A 21847-nucleotide genomic window follows, 5' to 3' on the forward strand; every position below is an offset into this window, starting at 1 on the left:
AGAATCATCCCTGAGATACTGTCACTCTTAACTCCCTATCCCACTCAAAAAAATTTATAAAATGACATAATTTTGCAAAGTGCAGCAGCATCCTTATTGTCCCAATGGCATAGAGATTAGCTTAAAACACTGCTCCTCAAACTTAAATGTCCATTCACTTAAGTCACCAAGTCACCTGTGAATCCATTACCATGTACACTTGGACCTGTCAGGTCTGGAATGGTGTGTGTTATGGTTTGGATGTAAGGTGATCCCAAAAGCTCACATATGAGACAATGCAGGAAGGTTCAGAAGAAAAATGATTGGGCTGAAAGAATCTTAACCCAATCAGTGCAGTAATCCCTGATGGGATTAATTGAAGTGGTAGGGTGTGGCTAGAGGAGGTGGGAATTAGGGCGTGGCTATGGGGTATATATTTTGTATCTGGAAAGTGGAGTCTCTCTCTGCTTCCTGATGATGAGATGCTTCCCTCTGCCACACTCTTCCACCATGATGTTCAGCCTCACCTCAAGCCCTGAGGAATGGAGCTGGCCTTCTATGAAGGAGGACCTCTGAAACCGTGAGCCCTCAAATAAACCTAGCCTCCTCTATAATTGTGTTGGTCAGATCATTTAGTCACAGCACGAAATATCTGACTAAAACAGTGTGATAGTCAGCTTTCTTTTACTGTAGCAAACACCCAAGATAATCAACTTATATAGGGAAGAGGTTTATTTTGGTTCACAGTTTTGGAGATCCTAGTCCGTGACCAATTGACACCACTGCGTTGAACCTGTGGCAGCACTTCGCAGAAAGAGCATGTGGCAGAGGAAGCCCATTTACATTTACGGCTGGAAATGAAAGAAGAGGAAGGACTGGGTCATATTACCCCCAGTGACTTGAAGACCTGCCACTAGGCCCCACCCCCTTAAAGGCTCTACCACCTTCCAATAGCACCATGCTGGGAACCAAGACTTTACACTTAGGCCTTTGGGGCACAATCCAGATCCAAACCATAGTAGTTGGGCTTGACAGTCTGCATGCCTAAGGAGTGCCCAGGCAATACCAGTGCTGCTGGTGCTGGTCTTCCCACCTTATGCTGTGCATTTACTGCTAGCTGAATCCTCTCACAGGCACTGCAGCATCACCGGCCTCTTTCTCTTCTTAAAATGCTTCCTGGAAAGGGAAGCCCAGACCTGACGTATAAGGGAGGTCTTAGCTATTCCTGAGGATTTTAGGTTCACTTTCCAGGTCTTCCAGGACAGAAACTAGAGGGACCATGTCAGCCCCTCTAGCATAAACCTGCATTCTATTCAGTCAAGCCACAACTTTGACCTGATCAAATCATATTTTGACGTCCTCCTGGGGGAGCAGTGACTTTATCCATGAGCTCAGAAGCACCTCTCCCAAGGGCTGGCCAACACCCACCATCTGGTCAAGACCAGTGTTTTTAGCACAGTAATGTTTCGTCTCCCCTTCTGAACGAGCCATGTGAGGAGCAAGGTTTCATAAGGACTGACATTAAACAGATCCCTGTGCCAAATTATGGCTTCGAAGGTCTACTACCCCAGGCCACATCATCTACCACAGATGAAGTCAGACTTTACAGAAAAAGACCATAGGTGACAAATGGGGCAGCAGGAGGAAAAACAGATGGGGGAATGTGGTTGGGTTTGAGATCATCAAATTTCTAGGAGGATTTTCCGTGACAGCTTTAGACAGTTGCGATTTAAGACTCCCTATATGACATATTTTACTTCAGAATGACTAAAAAAAGAAAATTAAATGACCTCAGTATTTTAAGAAACCGTGACAAGAATGAGGGGGAGCCACATGGTCCCCTTTGCAAGTTCCTACTCCCCTGACAGCTTGACGAAGCTGATGCTGCTCAGAATTCAGAATGCAAAGATCCCCTCTCTGCAGCTCCAACTTTTCAAAGTTTACATGGGTTCCATCTACACAAAACTGAGGGGACAATCCAAATAATCTCTTAAAACCAAACAGTGACTCCCCTGGAAACAGGATGCCTCATCCTCAGAGCTCACATCTTTAGAAATCATCTCAGAAATACCAGATGTTCAGTATTAACACCATTCAAAGGGATGTTTCATGCAGAAAATGCGATCTCTAACTGAAGTCACCCTCTCTGAAGCTGAAATTCAGCTTAATTTTTAGGATGTTTCACTTGTCATCACGTCTGAGATCCAAGTGATCCAGTGGGTGGGACGGGGAGTTGAGTCATGGAAAGGCATGATTTATTTATCCAGCGGTCCCTGTGGGCAGCGGCTCACTTGGTCATCCCCGAATCTGCCTGCACTCGCCCGGCTCAGCATGCAGCCCAGCTCAGGTGCTCAGCAGCCTAAGGGAAGCCACTTTTGGGTCTCCCTAGAGCTGTGGAGATAAAAGAAGCTGTCAAGCATCCCCAGCCTGAGCAGGAGATCACATGTTGATATGTTGTGTGAGTCTACACTGCTTTTCCTCCTTCACTTTTCTTCTTATATGGAGTATCTGTGTGAGAAATAATTTCTGAGGGACACAAGAATCGATACCCCCATTTTGGGTGACTAGTTTCTCAGTTGTTAAAGCTGGATGGTGGCAGGAGAAGGGCAGTGGAGGAAGAAACCTCCGTGTATACTGCAGAGTAGCACCCCATCCAGCAGAGGAGCTGTAGACCAGGTGTCCCAGGCAGGAACTGGAGATGTGGTGCAGACCCCAAGCCTGGGAAGTATAAGGAAATGTGGGAAGCTTCAGCACAGTGGGAGAAGGCAAGGTGGGGGTCTTCTAAGAGAAAATGATGCCCCAAGCCCCAGAAAAAGAAATTCACAGCAACCAAATTCAATGCATCCTAGAAAGAAATCCAATCATATTATTCAGATAAAAAGGAAATCATGAACAAAGCTAAAAAAATGATTGTTCCTCTGTGACCAGAAGGAGACAGAGAAGGCTGTTTTCATTAGAATTCTCTGGTACTTTCTGATTTATTTATTAACTATTTATTGGCCATATTTTAATTACTGTGAATAGGTTACAATACCATAAGAACTTTAAAATGTTTTAAATTATATGACTAATAAAATGGGCTTAACTTCCTCTACTCCCCTCCTCTCCTGTACCTTACAGAAGTCAGAGATGCCTGGATTTCCTTCTGGAACTCCCTGCACCCACCAGCAGGGAGTGCATACTGATGATTCGGACCAGGGCTTATTGAGCCACTGGGGAGCTTCTAGATGCCCATCACAGCTTTGTCTGCCTGCTCCAAGAAGCTGTCCTCACCCAGAAATCTGTCTTGCTGACAGTTTGTAAAAGCTGGTTCATTTCCCGCTACCCACTTCCCAGCTCCCAGACTTCCTGGCCCATGAGGATCATGAATGGACAATCAGTGGCTGGTGGGTAGCCTCCTGGGAGGAGCCTGCCAGCCTCCCGGGCTTCTGCAGACACCAGCCTCATGGATGTTTCCTCTGCTTCACATCTGACAAAGCTCTACCCAGAGATTCTAAATATGCAAGGTTGTGTGCTGGTGGGGGTGGGGGGTGTCTAGACAGGCTTCATGCTACTGTGGGATGTTGAATTAGCATACACCCTGTGATGGGTACAGAACACTCCATGGCTGGGTATTGTGGGCAGATGGGTCAAGGTCCAGGATACCCTTTCCACCTGTACAGTCCAAGGAACAGGTCAGATGATCTAACTTGGTGCCTCTCATCCACCTGTATACTTCTCAGCCAGGAGAGGCAGAAAGCACTGGCAGGCAGATGCCGGGCGGACTCCCACTGGAGCAGCTGAAACCTTCCCTACAAGTTGGTAAACAGCCACCTCCCTGAGCCCCTAAGTGACTCCTCCCTCACTCTGGTCCTGGCACTACAGGGCCTTGCCAGTCCTGTTTCGGGCTGTGGCTGGTATCACTCTGACATTTAACTGTTAAGACTGTTCACTGTTGCCCCCGCCCCTTGAGCTCCCCTGTAGCCCTGGGTTACTCACACCTTTTTAATGCCATACTCGAAAGCTTGTTTAGCCAGTCGGCCGGGCCCGTCCACTGTCTTCCCATCGTCGTCGGGGCCCCAGCTGGCACTGTAAATGTCAATGTAGTTAGGTTTGATGCCCAGGGACTTGGCCTCAACCACATCTGTCACATCGCCGTCCAGCATGCGGATGCCTGAAAGCACAGGGAGAGGCTAGCTATCAGTGCCCGTGATCCTGAGCATGCAGCTAGGGCCGCTCTGGGCCGAGAGGCCAGTGAGACCAGAGAGCCCCAAGCAGCGGAGATCAGGACACAGTATCACTGAGCTCCCCTGACGGAGTTTTTCCCATGTTGTTGTGGAAAGCTTGCTCCTCCTCTCTGCATTGGCTGATGTGAAAGAATTAACACAACACCACAGGTCATACTGTAAAGTGCTCCCATTGCCTTGTGTGCGGCGACATAAGAAAACCAGCAACTTCCAAGGGAGGATTCAAATGGTTTCCCTCAGTACCGTGAAGTCATGCCGGTATCTAAAAATGCACACTTCTATAATAGAACTCGGGAGTTCTTTTTCACTTTCCCAGCTGTTCATCATTTATGTTTATTTCTCTTTCCTTTATGAGTCCATCCCTGATGTATAATTTATGATGATTCACACAGTGAGTTTTTAACTTGGAAGACGGAAGCCCAGTCTATGGAGGAGGGGGCTGGGAGTCTTGGATCTCGCCAGTCATCTCTTTCCATCTGAGTTCAGGTTCCATGGTTCTAGGAGGGGTCTTTAGGTGGGGAGTCTAGCTTCACAAGAGCACCCCAAAAGTTAAGGGGGGAGTAGGCTCCCACAAGGCTCTTCTAATGCTTGCTGACCCAGCTGGGGCCCCTCATCCTGGTTCCTTGCCCAACCTTTGCCTCCATTACTCTACGCCCAGCAGGTGTGCCCCTCCCAGCAGCAGGTCACCCAGAGAAGGTGGGGTTGTGCATAGCATGAAAACTGGGAAGCCGTGGGTAACAGCTACCAGCACATCCTTTCTGTGGACTGGGAGATACATAAAGTCAGACTTCTCTGAGGCTTAGAAAACCTTGCCATCCCTCTCAGAGGCCCCTCAAGCCCCTTGTACCCTGTCCCCAGGTCTTTGTGTGCAATGACCATGCCCTTTGTCAAAACAAATTCTACATCCTAGAGTTATTTAAGATACACTGGAAAAGAGAACTTTTTCTGATTATAAGAAAAATATATGTTCTTGGAAGAATGTTTGAAAACTAGAGAAATTAGCCCAAAGATAATATTTTGGTTACTTTCTTCTAATATTTTTCTTTGCCTGCAGCATATACTTTCTTTCCAAATCCTTTTTTTTTTTTTAAATCTGAACTTTATATGGATCATTTCCCTGTGTCATCAATGACTCTTTCAAGACATGGTTAATGATTGCTGTGCCCACCCATGCACCCAGCCCAGACAGCCCTCCCTCTGGGGCTGCCTTCCCAAGCAGGGCTCCCCCCACCACATCTGTACTGGAACTATGTTCCAGAATGTACGTTAATACATAGTGGGGTCTCAAAAGCAGAAACTTTGAAAATAATCAATATTAAAAAGTAAAATACAGTCAGCACTCTGTATCTATGAGTTCTGCAACTGCAGATTGAGCCAAAACTGTAGGTGAAAAATAGTTTAAAATTTGTGTCTACTGAAAATGAAAAGATTCTTTTTTGTCATGATACCCTAAACAATACAACTATGTATATAGATTTATATTGCACTGGGTATTATAAGACATCTTAGATGATTTAAAGTATACAGGAAGATGCGTAGGTTCTTTTATATAAGGCACTTGAGCATCCAAGGATTTTGGCAACCACAGGGGGCTAGAATCAATCCCTTGTGGATTCTGAGAGATAACTATAGCAGCTTCCCCTGAGCATAAAAGATGGTACAGGACAAAAGCAATAAGAGCCACAGGAAGGAGGCCCTGGAAGCAGAAACCCTCCCCAGGTGCTCAGGAACAAATATTTTATGTGAATTAAATCCTACTGTCCTATCCATTCAAACTGTAATTGTGGGGACACCATGCTGTCACTTCTGATGAATAACTGATGAACAGATATACCTAACATGTACATTTCCAATTTTTCTTGTTCTATATTCTTTTGCTCAGTAGCACATGGGTTACAAATAAATAACTAAATGTACTTTATTATTTGCTATGGTGAGAAATTTCTTACCTATTATAGACTTTCTTTCCAAAGAAAAGTATTTTACTTGAATCTCTGGATGACTTATAAGTCCTAATAAAATGTAAGTGTTATGTACATAGTTGTTATATTTAAAGATGGAATTTAAAGATGTAACTGCAGTTAGTTAAACTGCACTCATTTTACCAATTTGTTCTACCCAGTTTCAAAGGTTCACTTTTCCCTAAGGTTTCTCCTTAATATCTGAATATATGAAGCTCTGAGTCATGAGCAAGAGAGATAACACAGGTGTCACTGCAGAGGGTCCTTGAGAGGCCAGGTGGCAGAGTTGGTGTGGTGGTAGTGGGAGGGAAGGCTGGTCTCACAGCATCTTAGCCCTATGCTACTGTGGGACACTAAGCTTAACTGGAAACTCCTGCGCTGAAAGCCTGGGAACTAAACTCAAAATCAGTGTCAGAAATTTATAGCAAAGCAATAGCAAGGTTGAAGTGTGGGGGCCATTAGAAGTTCAACAACAGTGCCCACAGCCACGTGGGAGTGCTAGCCAAGCAAACATGGGCAGTGATGGAAGATGGGGCTGAAGTTATGGGAAGAGCCATGTCTCATAGCTCCAAGGTCTTAAAAATGAGAGGTAGGAATAAATTTAACATTAGCACTATCCATCTTCTCTTCTGGCTCTCCAACCTTTTCCCTTCTTCTCTTTATTACCTTAGCTACCTGGCTGCAGGATGGTTCAGGGGAGACACCACTGTCCAGGGACTTAGATAGTCCACACTGCAAGGGGCTTAGAGGCCTCATCACCTGATCCTTAGGGGAGACCCAGAGCTCTCACAGTAGTGTGCCTCAAGCCAGCAGGTGGCAGATGGGTATGCCGTGGGCAGAAGTCCTGCCATGATCACTAAGCGTGACCAGGAAGTAACTTTAGAAGTTCTCATATCTCATAAAGCCTTAGTTTTATGTACACTGCTATGATGAAAGTCATTGTCTCTATAGGGATGGTAAACAAACCAAAAAAGGATTAGTGTAAAGTGCCTGGCACACAGAAAGCACTCAGTGTGTGTCCACTGCTTGCTTGACCCTGCTGCACCTCAGTTTCCCCATCTGAGAATAATAACTTTCTTTCCTTTGTTTTCTGAAGATAGGCTGTCGGATTTGTATGAAGAATGGTATTCACATACATGTTATAAAGCCTTATAAAATAACAGACATGCATGGATCCTTTATCCAATACAGAACAAGGACATGACCTCCTGGGGCCTCTACCTGAGTGTCCTCCTTCTTGCCCCCACTTCTCATGGGAAACTGCTCACAGAGCCAGCACTGTGTGCTTGGAATTTTGGGCTTTTAGCTTATTCATCCTATTTCCATTTAAAAATAAGGGTTTTAATACAATTGTGTGTATGCTTTTAATACAATTGTGTGTTTAAATAATATATAGTATAGTTTTGCCTCTACTGGGAATTAATCCTTTGCTGGTAATACAGATTATAATAATCTCCTAGTTGATATCTTGTCTTCTCACTTTCTTTATGGAATCTCTTGATGAACAGAGGTTCTTAATGTGAATGTGTGTGTGCATGCGCTCTGAGAATTGAATCCAGGGCCTTGTGCATGCTGAGCACGTGCTGTACCACTGAGCTACACCCCTCTCCCTAGAGGTTTTTAATTTTAATAATGTTAACAGCTCATTTCCCTTTGAAGATCAAGGGAGTCATAATAGGGCCCAAATCTTCCCTGGGTTTGTTGGCATCTATTGTAAGTTTCCTTTTACAGGCAGGGCTACCACAGCCCACACGAGCTAAGGCATTAGATCATTGCACTTTCTCCTTTTGGTGGGGCTTTGGGTAGAGAGGAGAAGGCAGGATGGCCATGAGGTGCTGTCTTTCCCTAGTCGGTCATCGGGATGCCCAGCATGTCCATCTCCATCACTGATTCAGACACACTAAGCCCAGGCGCCCAGCTTTCTAAGCCATGATTCTTCAAGAGAGGGGCTACAACTAATACAGCAAGTTGGTGTGGTGTGGCAAAGGCATGGTACCTGGCAAGATATAGAGCAGTTCACAGCAGGGGAGAGAGCCAGGGTCAGAGAGTTCTGGGTGGAGTCTTGAACTTACATGACCTCAGGTCATGGACTCAACCTCTCTAAATCCTGTTTTCTACAGTATTTATCTGGTGTGGTAGTTGAGAAGACTAATGAAAATATAAGTTGAGGCCCTGTGCTGTGGTCTGGATATGGTTACATGGTTTGAATGTGTCCCCCAAGGGTTCATATGTGGGCAACTTGGTCCTCAGTATAGGGATATGGGGAGATATTGGAACCTTTAAGAGGTGGGACCTACTGGGAGGTTAAAGTCATTGGGGATGTACCCTTGGAAGGAATTAAGGTAGTTCTTGAAGGGTTGTGGTTAGCTCCTAAAAGGGTGAGTTTTTATAAAAGAATGAGCCTGACCCCAGAATTGCTCTCTGGTTTCCTGTCTTGTCACACTATCTCTCCCTCTTGCACATGCTCCTGCTATCCACCATAATGTGATGTAGCCAAGGGGGCCCTCACCAGGGTCAGCACTATGCTGTTTGGAATGTCAGCCTCCAAAACTGTGAGCTAAAGAAACCTCTTTTCTTTCCAAGTTACCCAGCCTCAGGTATTTTGTTATAGCAACAGAAAACAGACGAATACACCTGGTATCCAGTGCTTCTGGATAAATGGCAGCAGTATTCTATGCTTTTCCATTTATAAATGGACTCTCCAGGGTGGGAGACCTTGCTGACCACAGGCAGCCAAAGTCAATTCTGATGTTCTAGTGATGAAATTGAACCTGCTATTCCAGAACTTGTTATACAAGTTGTAGGTGGTAAAATGTCTATTTTTGAACATGAAGATCAGGATAGCAGAAGAAATTCAAAAATATGTAAAACATACGACCAGAATGATTTCCCAACACCTCTCATAATGCTTTTTATCTTGGAAGAAGACTGATGGATGTGTGAGAAAGCAAGCATCGTGTATTTAGATTTTAATGGAGCATCTATTTTCCCCAACACTGACAAGTTGCCAACAGAGGAAAGGTAAATATTTTCAGTAGAAACCTGCTGTTCCAACATTAGCTTTAAATGTGACTGGCTCTCTGGAAATGCCAAGGCGAAGAAAAACAGCAATCATTTCTCTAATGAAAAAAGAAAGACCCATTTACTATAAATTGCCGGGTAAGAAAATAATTTAGACAAATCATTTTGATGGCAAATTAACTCGCTGTTGTTAGCTTGCTAATGGATTGCTTTTCTGCCTGCTGGATTCAGAGCTCATGGTAGCAAGACAAATTCACTTGACCTGTTGTCCACTCTAAGGATGAGGCTGTGGGGCACAAGGTGAAAGGAGTATCCAAAAGAAGGAAGATGGTTGCTTTCCTGAGCCTGATAACTTTGTGTTTCGGTGAACAAGTCAGATTGCCACTGGGATTTAATCTCCCAATAGACAATCCTAGGTACCCCCAGAAGCTTCAACCAGGAAAGAATCAGTCAGGTTTGCATCACTTTCAATAATATATGCGTTCCTATTAAATTGCCTAAACCCAATAATATTTTAAGTGCCCCAGGAGCACTTGCTGAAAAGAATGATTTTATAAGTCTCTTGGTAAAGTTAAAAGAAAACAAAATCGCTTTTTTCAGAGTGACCCGTCCTTCCTCCCCTTCTACTGTTTCTAATTTATATCTCGACTTGCCAAACAATAGGCTTGTATAAGGCGAGGCAAACCTACCAAAATGCAGTCGGCCCTATAAAGCAGCACAAGGTATAGTATTTGCACTGAAAACTTTCTGAGGGAGCTCACTGTTAAAAGGAATGGGAAGACCATGCACATGCATATGCACATACACATGCATACACGCGCGTACGCACACACACACGCATATGAGAAGTTGGCATGCTGCTGGGTTGCTACCATCTGGAGGAAGGCAGGGGAGCCAGCCATGCAGGGGCCACTTTGTTTATTGAGAAATAACATATCTTGCCTTCAGCAAACCAATGGCAATGCAGGAGCAATGAACAGCAGCAAGTAAAATTAGATTGTAGCTTCCTGAGTGTGACAAATAGGCCTCCCCAACAAATTTTGCTCATTAATCCTCAGTTTATTTTAATAAATCCACAGAGGTCTGTTTTTTTTGTTTTTTTTTTTTTTTTCCCCCTGAGCAAAACTATAGTACATTCTGTTCTATGAGCAGTCATTCTGGAGCAAGAAAAATTTCAATAGTTGTTTTAAAATGCTACAATTCTGCTGGGTGCAGCGGTGATGAGCACCTGTAATCCTAGTAGTTCAGGAGGCTGAGGCAGGAGGATTGCAAGTTCAAGGCCAGACTTGGCAACTTGAGTGAGTTGTTGACTCACCCAGGAGCATGTCTTTCAAACTAGCAGATCCAGCATCTACACCTGCAAACACATCTTTAGTGGGCTCTCACACTCCTGGTTACTATTTCCTCACCCTGATCACTAGGGACTAGGGACAGCTCCTATGTCCCAGAGCCTGCTGAAATAATTTAGACTAGCCGATCCTAAGCCAGGACACTCTGTTTTGCCTCCCCTTTCCTTTGGAAACTACATGAAGCTCCTCCCCACTGACTTCCAGTGCTTTAACGAGGCGCTATGTTGGTACAGTGTGCCCTATCCCCTTGGGAACTGTGAGTCACAAAGTACCTTTTTAATCAGTGGCTGTCAACTTACCAAATGTCCTTGATAAACCTTATATTAGTAAAAACTATGTTTCTTTTCATACGCAAGTCCTGTTGATTTTTTGAAGAACTGCAAAAGACTAGAAAAGCCTTAGCCATTGTCTAGAGAGCTGACATCTGGATCAATTCTTTCATGACCTCTCCACTTGGGAATGAGACTAGAAACATAAGACTCAGAAATTCAGTGACTCAGAAATTTGGCTCGGGACACAGGGCAGAACAGCACGCTCCAGAGACAGACGGAGCACCCAGGTATCTACACCATGAAGACAGGCGGGAACCCCGAGAAGATGAGTGGTTGAGACAGAGAAAGTCAATGCACGTCCTGAACTGGCCTCTGAAAGAGACAGGCAGACATGGAAATAAGACATCATACTATCATGAACAAAGGACACCTGAGAGTTTGTGGCTCAGGCCACTATGCTCTCTCCCTGAGTCAGTGCTTCTATTTGTCTCTGTCACATACGTCCAAAAATAAAGCTCCTCCTCCTCAGTATTCCTCCTCTCAGGAATGCTGATGTGTACCCCAGACATTCAGAAGCCAGCCTCACCTGTCCTCTGGGGCTGCAGCCTGGGGAGGGCATGGCCACCAGGAGACAGGGTGAAGGGGCAGAGCTGATTCTTGCCCAGCTCTCCCTCATGGTTCCTGTATGCCTAGGGATGCTCAGACCCAGCAGGCAGGAGCCTTTGATAAGAACGTGAGGAGTGAGGGAAGGGGAAGTGGGAACGCTGTTTTCTGATGGCACTAGCTCTTAACACTCACCAAATCCCCTGAAACCTCCCAGTGCATTTTAAATCCTACTGCAGTTAAAAATGCACTTGGAGCCTTTGAAGATTAATCTAGAGCTTAAACGGTTCTCTTAAAATGCTCACAAGCCCAAACTGCTTAATGGAAACGCTAATGAGACTGAATTCTGTGACTGAGAATTAACATAATTAACCAATTTATGAGCACAGATTAATTTAGCTGTTATGTACTTAACATTTTCATGTTTACAAAAGGAAAAACATGATTCAGTTCCCCAATCAAAATATGGAGCAAAAACACTACCAGAAATTTGACTGTTGCTGTTTACTTTGTATCTGGGAAGAAAAAGTAAACAGCCTGAAAAGATGCACGCACATGCTGCACGCACCACGCAAGGCCTCAGCAGGGAGCTTTTAGGCTTCAAAGCATCTGCCAGGCCCGATGGGGTCCTGGTGGCCTCTAGCTGCTGGGCTCCCTTGCTGCACACTCCAGACACCGCCCGCTCCCTTTTGGTCCCCTGGGCTTGGGATGCTTCTCAGAAGCAGGGAGTGCTGTACTGACAATGCTGTGTGCCCTGTGGCACCCCTCCTGCCCCAGGAGAATCTGAATCTTGTTAAGTAGTAGCAGAGGCGAGGACCTTGCAAAAGCCAGGTGCTTCATGAAGTTAGAGGGGTGAGGGCTTCACTCCTCTGCCCACAAGTGATGGGCTTCCCTGACAAAGCAAGTTCTTCTCAGGCCTGGTTGGCACCCCTGATCCCCAGAGAGCCAGTGTTAGAGGATGTGGGCAAGTGCCCAGGTTAGGAGGACCTGATGGGTGTGCAGGTTTACGCCAACAGCCTGAGAGGGGCCTTTACATCTCTGGAGACACCACAGGAAGGACATGTCCCAGGGAACTCACCTTAGAGCTCACCTTGCAGGTGAGTTGTGCTGTTGCTGGGTTGATGGGGGATGGGGTGCAGTCAAGTTCCACAGCCATCCACCACCAACGCCAACCAGAAGCAGGCACAAAAGGAGGGAAGGAGCATTACAGGAAATGAGAAGGAGAACTACATATAGTACCAAAAAAATTTTAGTGCCTCCAATTCCTTAAAATTTAATTAAAAAAAAAAAAAAAGGAGAGCAGTGAGAGAGAAAAGAAATGTTAAACAAGCAGAGAAACTGAGAAAGATGACTACTACTCTCCCTTGCTACCTGCCTATATTATTCCCATTATTATTAGTTTTTAGGCCAGGAGGAAGAAGCAAGGCCAAGTTATGTTTAGAAGGAATATGAATTCTTCCAAGAAAAGCAATATACCTGCATACCATGAAGGCTTCCCTTCTGCTTCTGTTTCCAGCCACTGGGCTCAGTTGGCATCTGTCCTTATGGGGTCATTGCTATGTCCTAGCATCAGAGAGCTATGACTCTGATGGGGAAGCAAAAGGGAAGTCCAGGCTTCAGGTTAAGTGGCCTGTGTTCATTCTCTCTGCCTTCCAGCAGCTGTGTGACCATGGACAGAGAGGGAATTCACCTCTCTGTTAGTTGTCCCAGTATAAAATGGTTGTGATGAGATGCAGCTCATAGAATCATTCTGAGGATCAGATTCAGGGTTGACTAAGTGCTTGATGTAGCATTTATAGTCAGTGATAGCTGCTACTAGCATCAAAATAAAAATACTAAGGAGACCAGACCAAGAAGGTAGACCAAGCAAACAGCCCATCTCTCCTCAGGGCCCAAATCCCTAGAAATGATATTTAAAAGAAAAGAAAAAGAAAAATCAGCAAGACAGTCTGAAGACTTGTGGAAAGACAATAAGTTGATGGGATGAGCTGATAGAAGAAGGCAGCATCTTGGTGGGAAGAGTCTTCTGCTATGGAGGAGCAATTCCAGAAGTGCTAGAATCCCAAAAGCCTGTTTTGCAAGGACAGGTGAGCAAAAGTGTGGGAGCTGGTGGTGGCAGGTCAGCTGTCTACCCTTAGAGGTTGAGTACTGAGCAACAGTGGGATTTATCCAGAGGTGCATATGGTAAGAGAAGGTGGCAAACCAGAGAGCCAGGAAAATATGCCGGGCTTGGGAATCTACCCATCACCCTACCAGAAGGACAGGTCCAGCAACAGTCCCTTGTCCTCTCACATCACAGGAAGACCCCTGCCATCAGACTAAACAATACTCACAGCCAAATAGGGATCTATGAGCAGAAACACGAGACAACCAAGAATTTGTAAATATCTGAGGAAGAACAACATAAAGAATTAAAAAAAAAAAAAATATATATATATATAAAACCCAAGAGACAGAATTAATAGAACAAAGGGGAGGAAAAAAAACACTCCAAAATAAGTCTCATTAATATGCACAGCATGATGTGAGATGACACAGTATCTGTTAAAAAATCAACAGAGGACTTCTGCTTCCAGGGAGACAGCAGGCACCACCACACCCTCAGGTATGAGTGCAGGATGAAAGGGCAGCCAGGACGCACACCTTCCCCTGACAATAACCAAGTGGTGTCCCCTTTACCTCTTCTGTAGAAGCTAACACAGAAGGTTTAAATGAGACCTACAGTCTCAAAATACAAAAATGTACAGGTTTAAAATGAAAATCACACACCATCCCAACTAGGAAGGTCTCAGAGGCATGGAAAAAAGATAATCAATTAATGCCAACACTGGGAAAATAAGGATTTTGGAAAAGTCTGACAGATTTTATTTATTTATTTACTTTTATGGTACTGGGGATTAAAGCCAGGGGTACTCTACCACCAAGCTACATCCCCAGTCCTTTTTATTTTATTTTGAGATAGGGTCTAAACTGCCCAAGCCAACCTCAAGCTTTCCATCCTCCTGCCTCAACCTTCAAAGTTACTGGAATTCTAGGCTTATGCTATCATGCCTAGATAATCTGACAGATCTTAAAGCAGCCAGGAGAAAAATGCTTTAATGAGCCCTTACAAACATGCTTGAAAGAAGTGAAAAAACAGAAAACCGTGAAAAAGAAATGGAAAGTATCAGAAAAGAAATAGAAGATGTAAAGAAAAACCAAATAGAACTATTAGAACTGAAAATACAATCATCAAAATAAACAAGTTCAGTGAATTCAGGGGAAAGACTGAAAAAAAAGGTGAAATGAAAAACAAATCAGAAGTCAGCAAATCTGAACAACAAAAAGAAAAGCACCTGTTTTTTAAAAAAATCAACAGAGATTGATTCCCAAGTATTTTATTTTTTTCGATGCTATTGTGAATGGGGTAGTTTTCCTAATTTCTCTTTCTGAAGATTCATCACTTATGTATAAAAATGCCTTAGATTTATGTGCATTGATCTTATATCCCACTACTTTACTGAATTCACTTATGAGATCTAAAAGTTTTCTGCTGGAATTTCCTGGTTCCTCTAAGTATATAATCATATCATCAGCAAACAGGGATAGTTTGAGTTCTTCTTTTCTTATTCGTATCCCTTTAATTTCTTTGGTCTGTCTAATTGCTCTGGCTAGAGTTTCAAGGACGATATTGAAAAGAAGTGGTGAAAGAGGGCATCCCTGCCTTGTTCCAGTTTAAGGGGGAATGCTTTCAGTTTTTCACCATTTAGAATGATATTAGCCATGGGCTTAGCATAGATGGCCTTTACAATGTTAAGGAATGTTCCCACTATCCCTATTTTTTCTAGTGTTTTGAGCATGAAGGGATGCTGTATTTTATCAAATGCTTTTTCTGCATCTATTGAAATAATCATGTTATTCTTGATTTTAAGTCTATTGATATGGTGAATTACATTTATTGATTTCCTAATGTTGAACCAACCTTGCATCCCTGGGATGAAACCCACTTGATCATGGTGCACTATCTTTTTAATATGTTTTTGTATGCGATTTGCTAAAATTTTGTTGAGAATTTTTGCATTGATGTTCATTAAGGATATTGGTCTGAAATTTTTCCTCGATGTGTCTCTGTCTGGTTTAGGTATCAGGGTGATATTGGCTTCATAGAACGAGTTTGGGAGGGTTCCCTACTCTTCTATTTTATGGAATAGTTTGAGAAGTATTGGAATGAGCTCTTCTTTAAAGGTTTTGTAGAACTCGGCTGAGAACCCATCTGGTCCTGGACTTTTCTTTGTTGGTAGGCTTTTGATGACTTCATCTATTTCATTACTTGAAATTGGTCTATTTAAATTGAGTATGTCCTCCTCGTTCAGTTTAGGCAATTCAAAAGACCTCTACAGTGAGAACTACAGAACACTAAAGAAAGAAATTAAAGAAAACCTCAGAAGATGGAAAGATCTCCCATGTTCTTGGATAGGAAGAATTAATATTGTCAAAATGGCCATACTACCAAAAGTGCTATACAGATTCAATGCAATTCCAATTAAAATCCCAATGATGTACCTTGCAGAAATAGAGCAAGAAATTATGAAATTCATCTGGAAGAATAAAAAACCCAGAATATCTAAAGCAATCCTCAGTAGAAAGAGTGAAGCAGGGGCTATCGCAATATCAGATCTTCAACTCTACTACAAAGCAATAGTAACAAAAACAGCATGGTATTGGTACCAAAATAGAAAGGTGGATCAATGGTACAGAATAGAGGACATGGACACAAACCCAAATAAATACAATTTTCTCATACTAGACAAAGGGGCCAAAAATATGCAATGGAGAAAAGATAGCCTCTTCAACAAATGGTGCTGGGAGAATTGGAAATCCATATGCAACAGAATGAAACTAAACCCATATCTCTCACCATGCACGAAACTAAACTCAAAATGGATTAAGGACCTCGGAACCAGACAAGAGACCATGCATCTTATAGAAGAAAAAGTAGGTCCAGAGCTTCAACATGTTGGTTTAGGACCAGACTTCCTCAACAGGTCTCCCATAGCACAAGAAATAAAAGCAAGAATCAATAACTGGGATAGATTCAAACTAAAAAGCTTTCTCTCAGCAAAGGAAACTATCAGCAATGCAAAGAAAGAGCCTACAGAGTGGGAGAAAATCTTTGCCAATCATACTTCAGATAGAGCACTAATCTCCAGAATCTATAAAGAACTCAAAAAACTCTACACCAAGAATGCAAATAATCCAATTGACAAATGGGCTAAGGAAATGAATAGACACTTCACAGAAGAAGATCTACAAGCAATCAACAAACATATGGAAAAATGTTCAACATCTGTAGTAATAAGAGAAATGCAAATCAAAACCACCCTAAGATTTCATCTCACCCCAATTAGAATGGCGATTATCAAGAATACAAGCAACAACAGGTGTTGGCGAGGATGTGGGGAGAAAGGTAGACTCATACATTGCTGGTGGGGCTGCAAATTAGTGCAGCCACTCTGGAAAGCAGTGTGGAGACTCCTTAGAAAACTTGGAATGGAACCACCATTTGACCCAGCTATCTCACTCCTTGGCCTATACCCAAAGGACTTAAAATCAGCATATTACAGAGATACAGCCACATCAATGTTCATAGCTGCTCAGTTCACAATAGCCAGATTGTGGAACCAACCTAGATGTCCTTCAATTGATGAATGGATAAAGAAACTGTGGTATATATATACAATGGAATATTACTCAGTCATAAAGAATGATAAAACTATGGCATTTGCAGGCAAATGGATGAAATTGGAGAATATCATGGTAAGTGAGATAAGTCAATCTCAAAAAAACAAAGGACGAATGATATCGCTAATAAGTGGATGATGACACATAATGGGGGGTGGGAGGGGTTAGTGTTAGGGTTAGAGTTAGGGTTAGGGAGGGGGCAAGAATGGAGGAAGGAAGGACTGTATAGAGGGAAAAGAGGGGTGGGAGGGGTAGGGGGGAAGGGGAAAAATAACAAAATGAATCAAACAGCATTACTCTATGTAAATTTATGATTACACAAATGGTATGCCTTTATGCCATGTACAAACAGAGAAACAACATGTATCCCATTTGTTTACAATAAAATAATAAAAAAAAATCAACAGAGCGTCAGGGACTTGTGGAACTATAACAAAGATGTAAAATTCATGTCACTGGAGTCCCAAAAGGAGAGGAAGAAGAGGGAAGGCTGAAAAAATACTCAAAGGAATAATGCCTAAAGACTGTCCAGTTTTGGTAAGGGACATAAACCTACGGATTCATGAGGCTTTCCTTCTCCTCTTGAGTTTTCTACATTATGTTTGATGCTTAAAGCAAAAATTTCAATACTATCTGATGTGGTTCTAGAATGTATATTTAAGACAATTATACATATTATACATGGGGGAGGATAATGAGCTGTAAAAAAGATAAAGTTGCCTGCTGAAATGGCAAGTCAGTCTGTATTAAGTTATACACATATCACATACCAAGAGAAGCCACTAAAAAGATCATACAGAAAGATATGGCCCAAAACATTACAGTTAAGTCAAACTGGAATTCTAAAACGTATTCAAGTAATCTCAGGAATGCAGGGAAAAGACAAGACAGAAACGAAAAACACAAAAACGAAAGATGAAATGTCAGACTTAAGCCTTAACACACCAATAGTGATATTAAATGTAAACGGTGTAAATATAATAAAAAACACAGGTTGAAAAAAAGACATAGACTGGCAGTGTGAATATTAAAATATATGCTAAACTCTATGTTATCTACAAGAAACTCAAGTTGAATATAATAATCTAGGCAGGTTGAAAGTAAAAGAATGGCAACCACTAATCAAAGGAAAGCAAGAGTAACTAAATCAATATCAGATAAAGTAAACTCCAAAGCAAAGGAAATTAGCAAAGAGAGAGATCCCCCTATCAGCAACACTAGATGTCAAAGACCATGAAACAATGTTTCAAAATTCTTAGTGAAGATTATTTTGAATTTAAAATTTAAATCCAGTCAATTTTGTAGAAAACAAATGAAGACAATTTTAGACTTCCAGGACTTAAAAACTTTTACTATGTAAATAACCATCCATCTGTATAGCAAGCATTCAAAAATATCTCTTAAAGAATTAATGATTACCAGATCAGAAAAAGCTAGTAAAATTTTTTAAATCGCATGAAAGAAAGAGGTTAGAAACAATGATGACCAAAGAAACTGCTTGACTTTTATAGTTCAGCTCACATAATTATTGACACATAGTACAAATCTATTAAAAATAATATGGAGGGCTGGGGTTGTGGTTCAGTGGCAGAGCACTTGCATAGGATGTGTGAGGCACTGGGTTCAATTCTCAGCACCACATATAAATAAATAAAGGTCCATCAACAACTAAAAAAAGTTTTTTAAAAGTAATATGGAGCTAAAATCTTGGATTAGTTGTGTGCATGTACAAATATGTAAAGGAATACCACCATTATGTATAATTATAATGTGCCAATAAAAATGCGGGAGAAAAGGTCCTGAGTGAGGTGAAGGGAGAGGAGATGATGGCAAAGATAAGGGTAGCTGTGATGAGGTTCTTGCTTTGCTCAGGAGAAGGTGATAAGTACTGATTAATGTTAAACATAGAGAAATATAAACTCAAATGTATCTGTTTCAAAGTAATAGAAAAGCAGAATTAGAATGTAAAAATTTCAACCCATTAAAAGGAAAGAAAGTAAAGAAGAAACTTCAACAAAAGGAAGGTAAGGTTTTATGTGTGTGTATAATACATACATGAAATAAATACATATGAAAACAAAATGTAATAATAGAAATAAATCCTAATATGTATGAAATGAGCATATGTAAGAACATATAAAATTCTCCCATTAAAGAGAATCTTCGTTTGTGCTTAAAAACAATCAATCCAGACACATGCTGCTTTAAAACCAAGGTTAAAAATAAGAGGATGAAATACACATGAGGAAAGTGATGATATAATAACTTAGCAGATGTGGCAATATTACTATCAGCAAAAATATAGTTGAAGTTTAAAAAAAAAAGACACAGAAAGGATTTTTACATTGATTTACAGGTTTGTTACACCAAGAAGATACATCTTTAAAGCACCTTGTAACATAAGTATGATATATGTAAGGAAAAAATGAAAGACATTGACAAATCTGTAATTATTATGGAGACCAATATACCTTCTGAGAAATTGATGATAGGCAAAAAAAAAAGAAAGAAAGGCTCCAGAAATTGTGAATAAGCTTGATTAAACACTGGTGACAAATGCCAATGCCTGGAGGAACCAGACTGGCAGGGAAATGGACTAAGAGTCCAGGCTTATTAACAGGGCCACGGGGTGAACAGCAAATTGTCCTATAAGTCAGGAGCAGCTGCTATGCAGTTTCAGCTAACCATTGCCATGAAGGGGCGAGGGCTGAGCATGGTCAAAACTTTTGATTTTTCAAGAGAAGTCACAAATCCATGTTTTTTACATAAAATCTCTTGATTTATGAATGTTTGCTCAACTTAAAAAAAAAATACCATGAGGGTCAAACAAAGCACATCTGCAGGCCAAAGGCAGCCCGTGGGCAACCAGCTGTAACTTCTAATCTAATATAAAATGTAGATTTTTGTACTCAATAAGTATAGATTAAAAATGCTCTCTAAATATCCATTGCAATATGTATAAAAACTGAACATGTGTTAGGCCACAAAGAAATTCTCAATAAATTCCAAAAGGCAGAAATTACATAGAACAGTCTCTGATCTCAATGCAATAAAGTTACAAATTAGCAACAAAAGGAACACCAAAAAATTTTATCCAGTTGGGAAATTTCATAAATCTCTTTGAAATAACTTCTGGCTTAAAGGGAAAAAAATCAAAGCTGAAATTAAGAAGTATTCAGAAATGAATAGCAAAAAGAGCTTGATACGATTAAACCAGTGATATGTGTCAGAGGGAACATATGTGTAACATTTATTTATTTACTAGGATACATAAAAGCCTAAAAAGAATAAGCATTCCATTTAAGGAGCCAGAAAGAAAAAAAAAAAAAAACAATAAAAATTTAAAAATTGAAGGAATTAATAAACAAGGAAAATAGAAATTCATGAAACAGAAAGTAAAGAAACTCAATTTAAAAAAAACTAGTTCTCTGAAAAAAAACTTATAGGAAACCACAATTTTTCATTGATCAAAGGGAAAAGGAGCAAGATAATAAATAAGATTAGGAACAACTGTATCTATAAATATGGAGGATATATTTTTAAATTATACTAATATGACCTTAAGTTTATGTGTATATTTGAAAACCTGGAGAAATCATTGATTTTTTTTAGGAAAATTTCATCACCATAATTCCCTTAGAGTAAAAACCTGAATAGACCTAGTCTTAATTAGTCATACTATCCAGGAAGGTTGATTAACCAGCTCTACCAACATTTAAAAAATAAATAAATAAATAAATAAATAAAACAAAACAAAGGAAAAAACAAACAAACAAATAAAAACCAGTCAATGTCTGTGATATGGCACATTAGAAGACAGAAAGTTTCCTATCTCATTCCAAAAGACCATCATAATTCTGATACCCAAACTTGAAAGACATCTCAAAAAACAGAAACCATAGTTCAGTCTGTAAGTAAAAAATGCAAAACCATACATAAAATATTACCAATGGAATGCAGCAGTACATTAAAAAACAATAGTTATCATAATCAAATAGAATTTATTCCAAGAACAAAAGAAATTCTAGAGTTAGGAAATCTATTAATGCAATTTACTACAAAAAAAACAGATTAAATACTAAAGGCAAAACCTATATAATTATCTCCATAAAGACTTAAAGAGCAGGTAATAAACTCAACATTCATTCTTTATTGAACTGCTTAGAAATCTAGGAATATAGTAAAATTTCCTTAATTTTGTAAAGGGCTTCCGACATATAAGAAATCTACAGACGGTATCTACAAATGCTATAAAACTAGAAGCATTCCTGTATTCATTAAATAAATCAACAGAACCTAGAATTATCATTGCTCAGTATTCATTGGGAGTCCTTATATAATTGAAATAAGGCATGGAAAAGAATATTAAAGATGCAAAATCATCATTTATTTACAGATAGCTATTATTTATGAAAAGAGATTCGAATGTAAAACAATGGCACCAATAGTGTTCAATCGGGTGGTCAGAAACAAAATCAACACACAAAAATCAAGAACTTTCCTAAATTCATTTCAATAATGACTCGCTATAAATATTATCTTAAAACCAACCAACCTAGATATAAACCTAATTAGAAGTGTGTAAGATCAATGGAGAAAATAAGAAAACTTTTTTTCAAATGATGTAAAAGAAGACCTGAATAAATAAAAACATACCATGTTCCTGGGTGGGAAGACTCAATACTGTAAGGCTGTCAATTCTCCCCCAATTAATC

General features: G+C 40.9%; 1 protein-coding gene across 2 annotated transcripts in view; it reads right to left on the minus strand.

The window, feature by feature from the left end:
• Pcsk6 (proprotein convertase subtilisin/kexin type 6) overlaps positions 1–21847 on the minus strand; it is a 181108-nt gene that overhangs the window by 88821 nt on the left and 70440 nt on the right. For both annotated transcript variants that reach the window (XM_047539423.1, XM_047539422.1), the window contains exon 7: positions 3960–4132. In XM_047539423.1, the coding sequence (XP_047395379.1) occupies positions 3960–4132 (173 nt within the window). The remainder of the gene's footprint in view (positions 1–3959; positions 4133–21847) is intronic.

Source organism: Sciurus carolinensis, chromosome 2 (assembly GCF_902686445.1).
Source record: "Sciurus carolinensis chromosome 2, mSciCar1.2, whole genome shotgun sequence".
Classification (NCBI taxonomy): domain Eukaryota; kingdom Metazoa; phylum Chordata; class Mammalia; order Rodentia; family Sciuridae; genus Sciurus; species Sciurus carolinensis.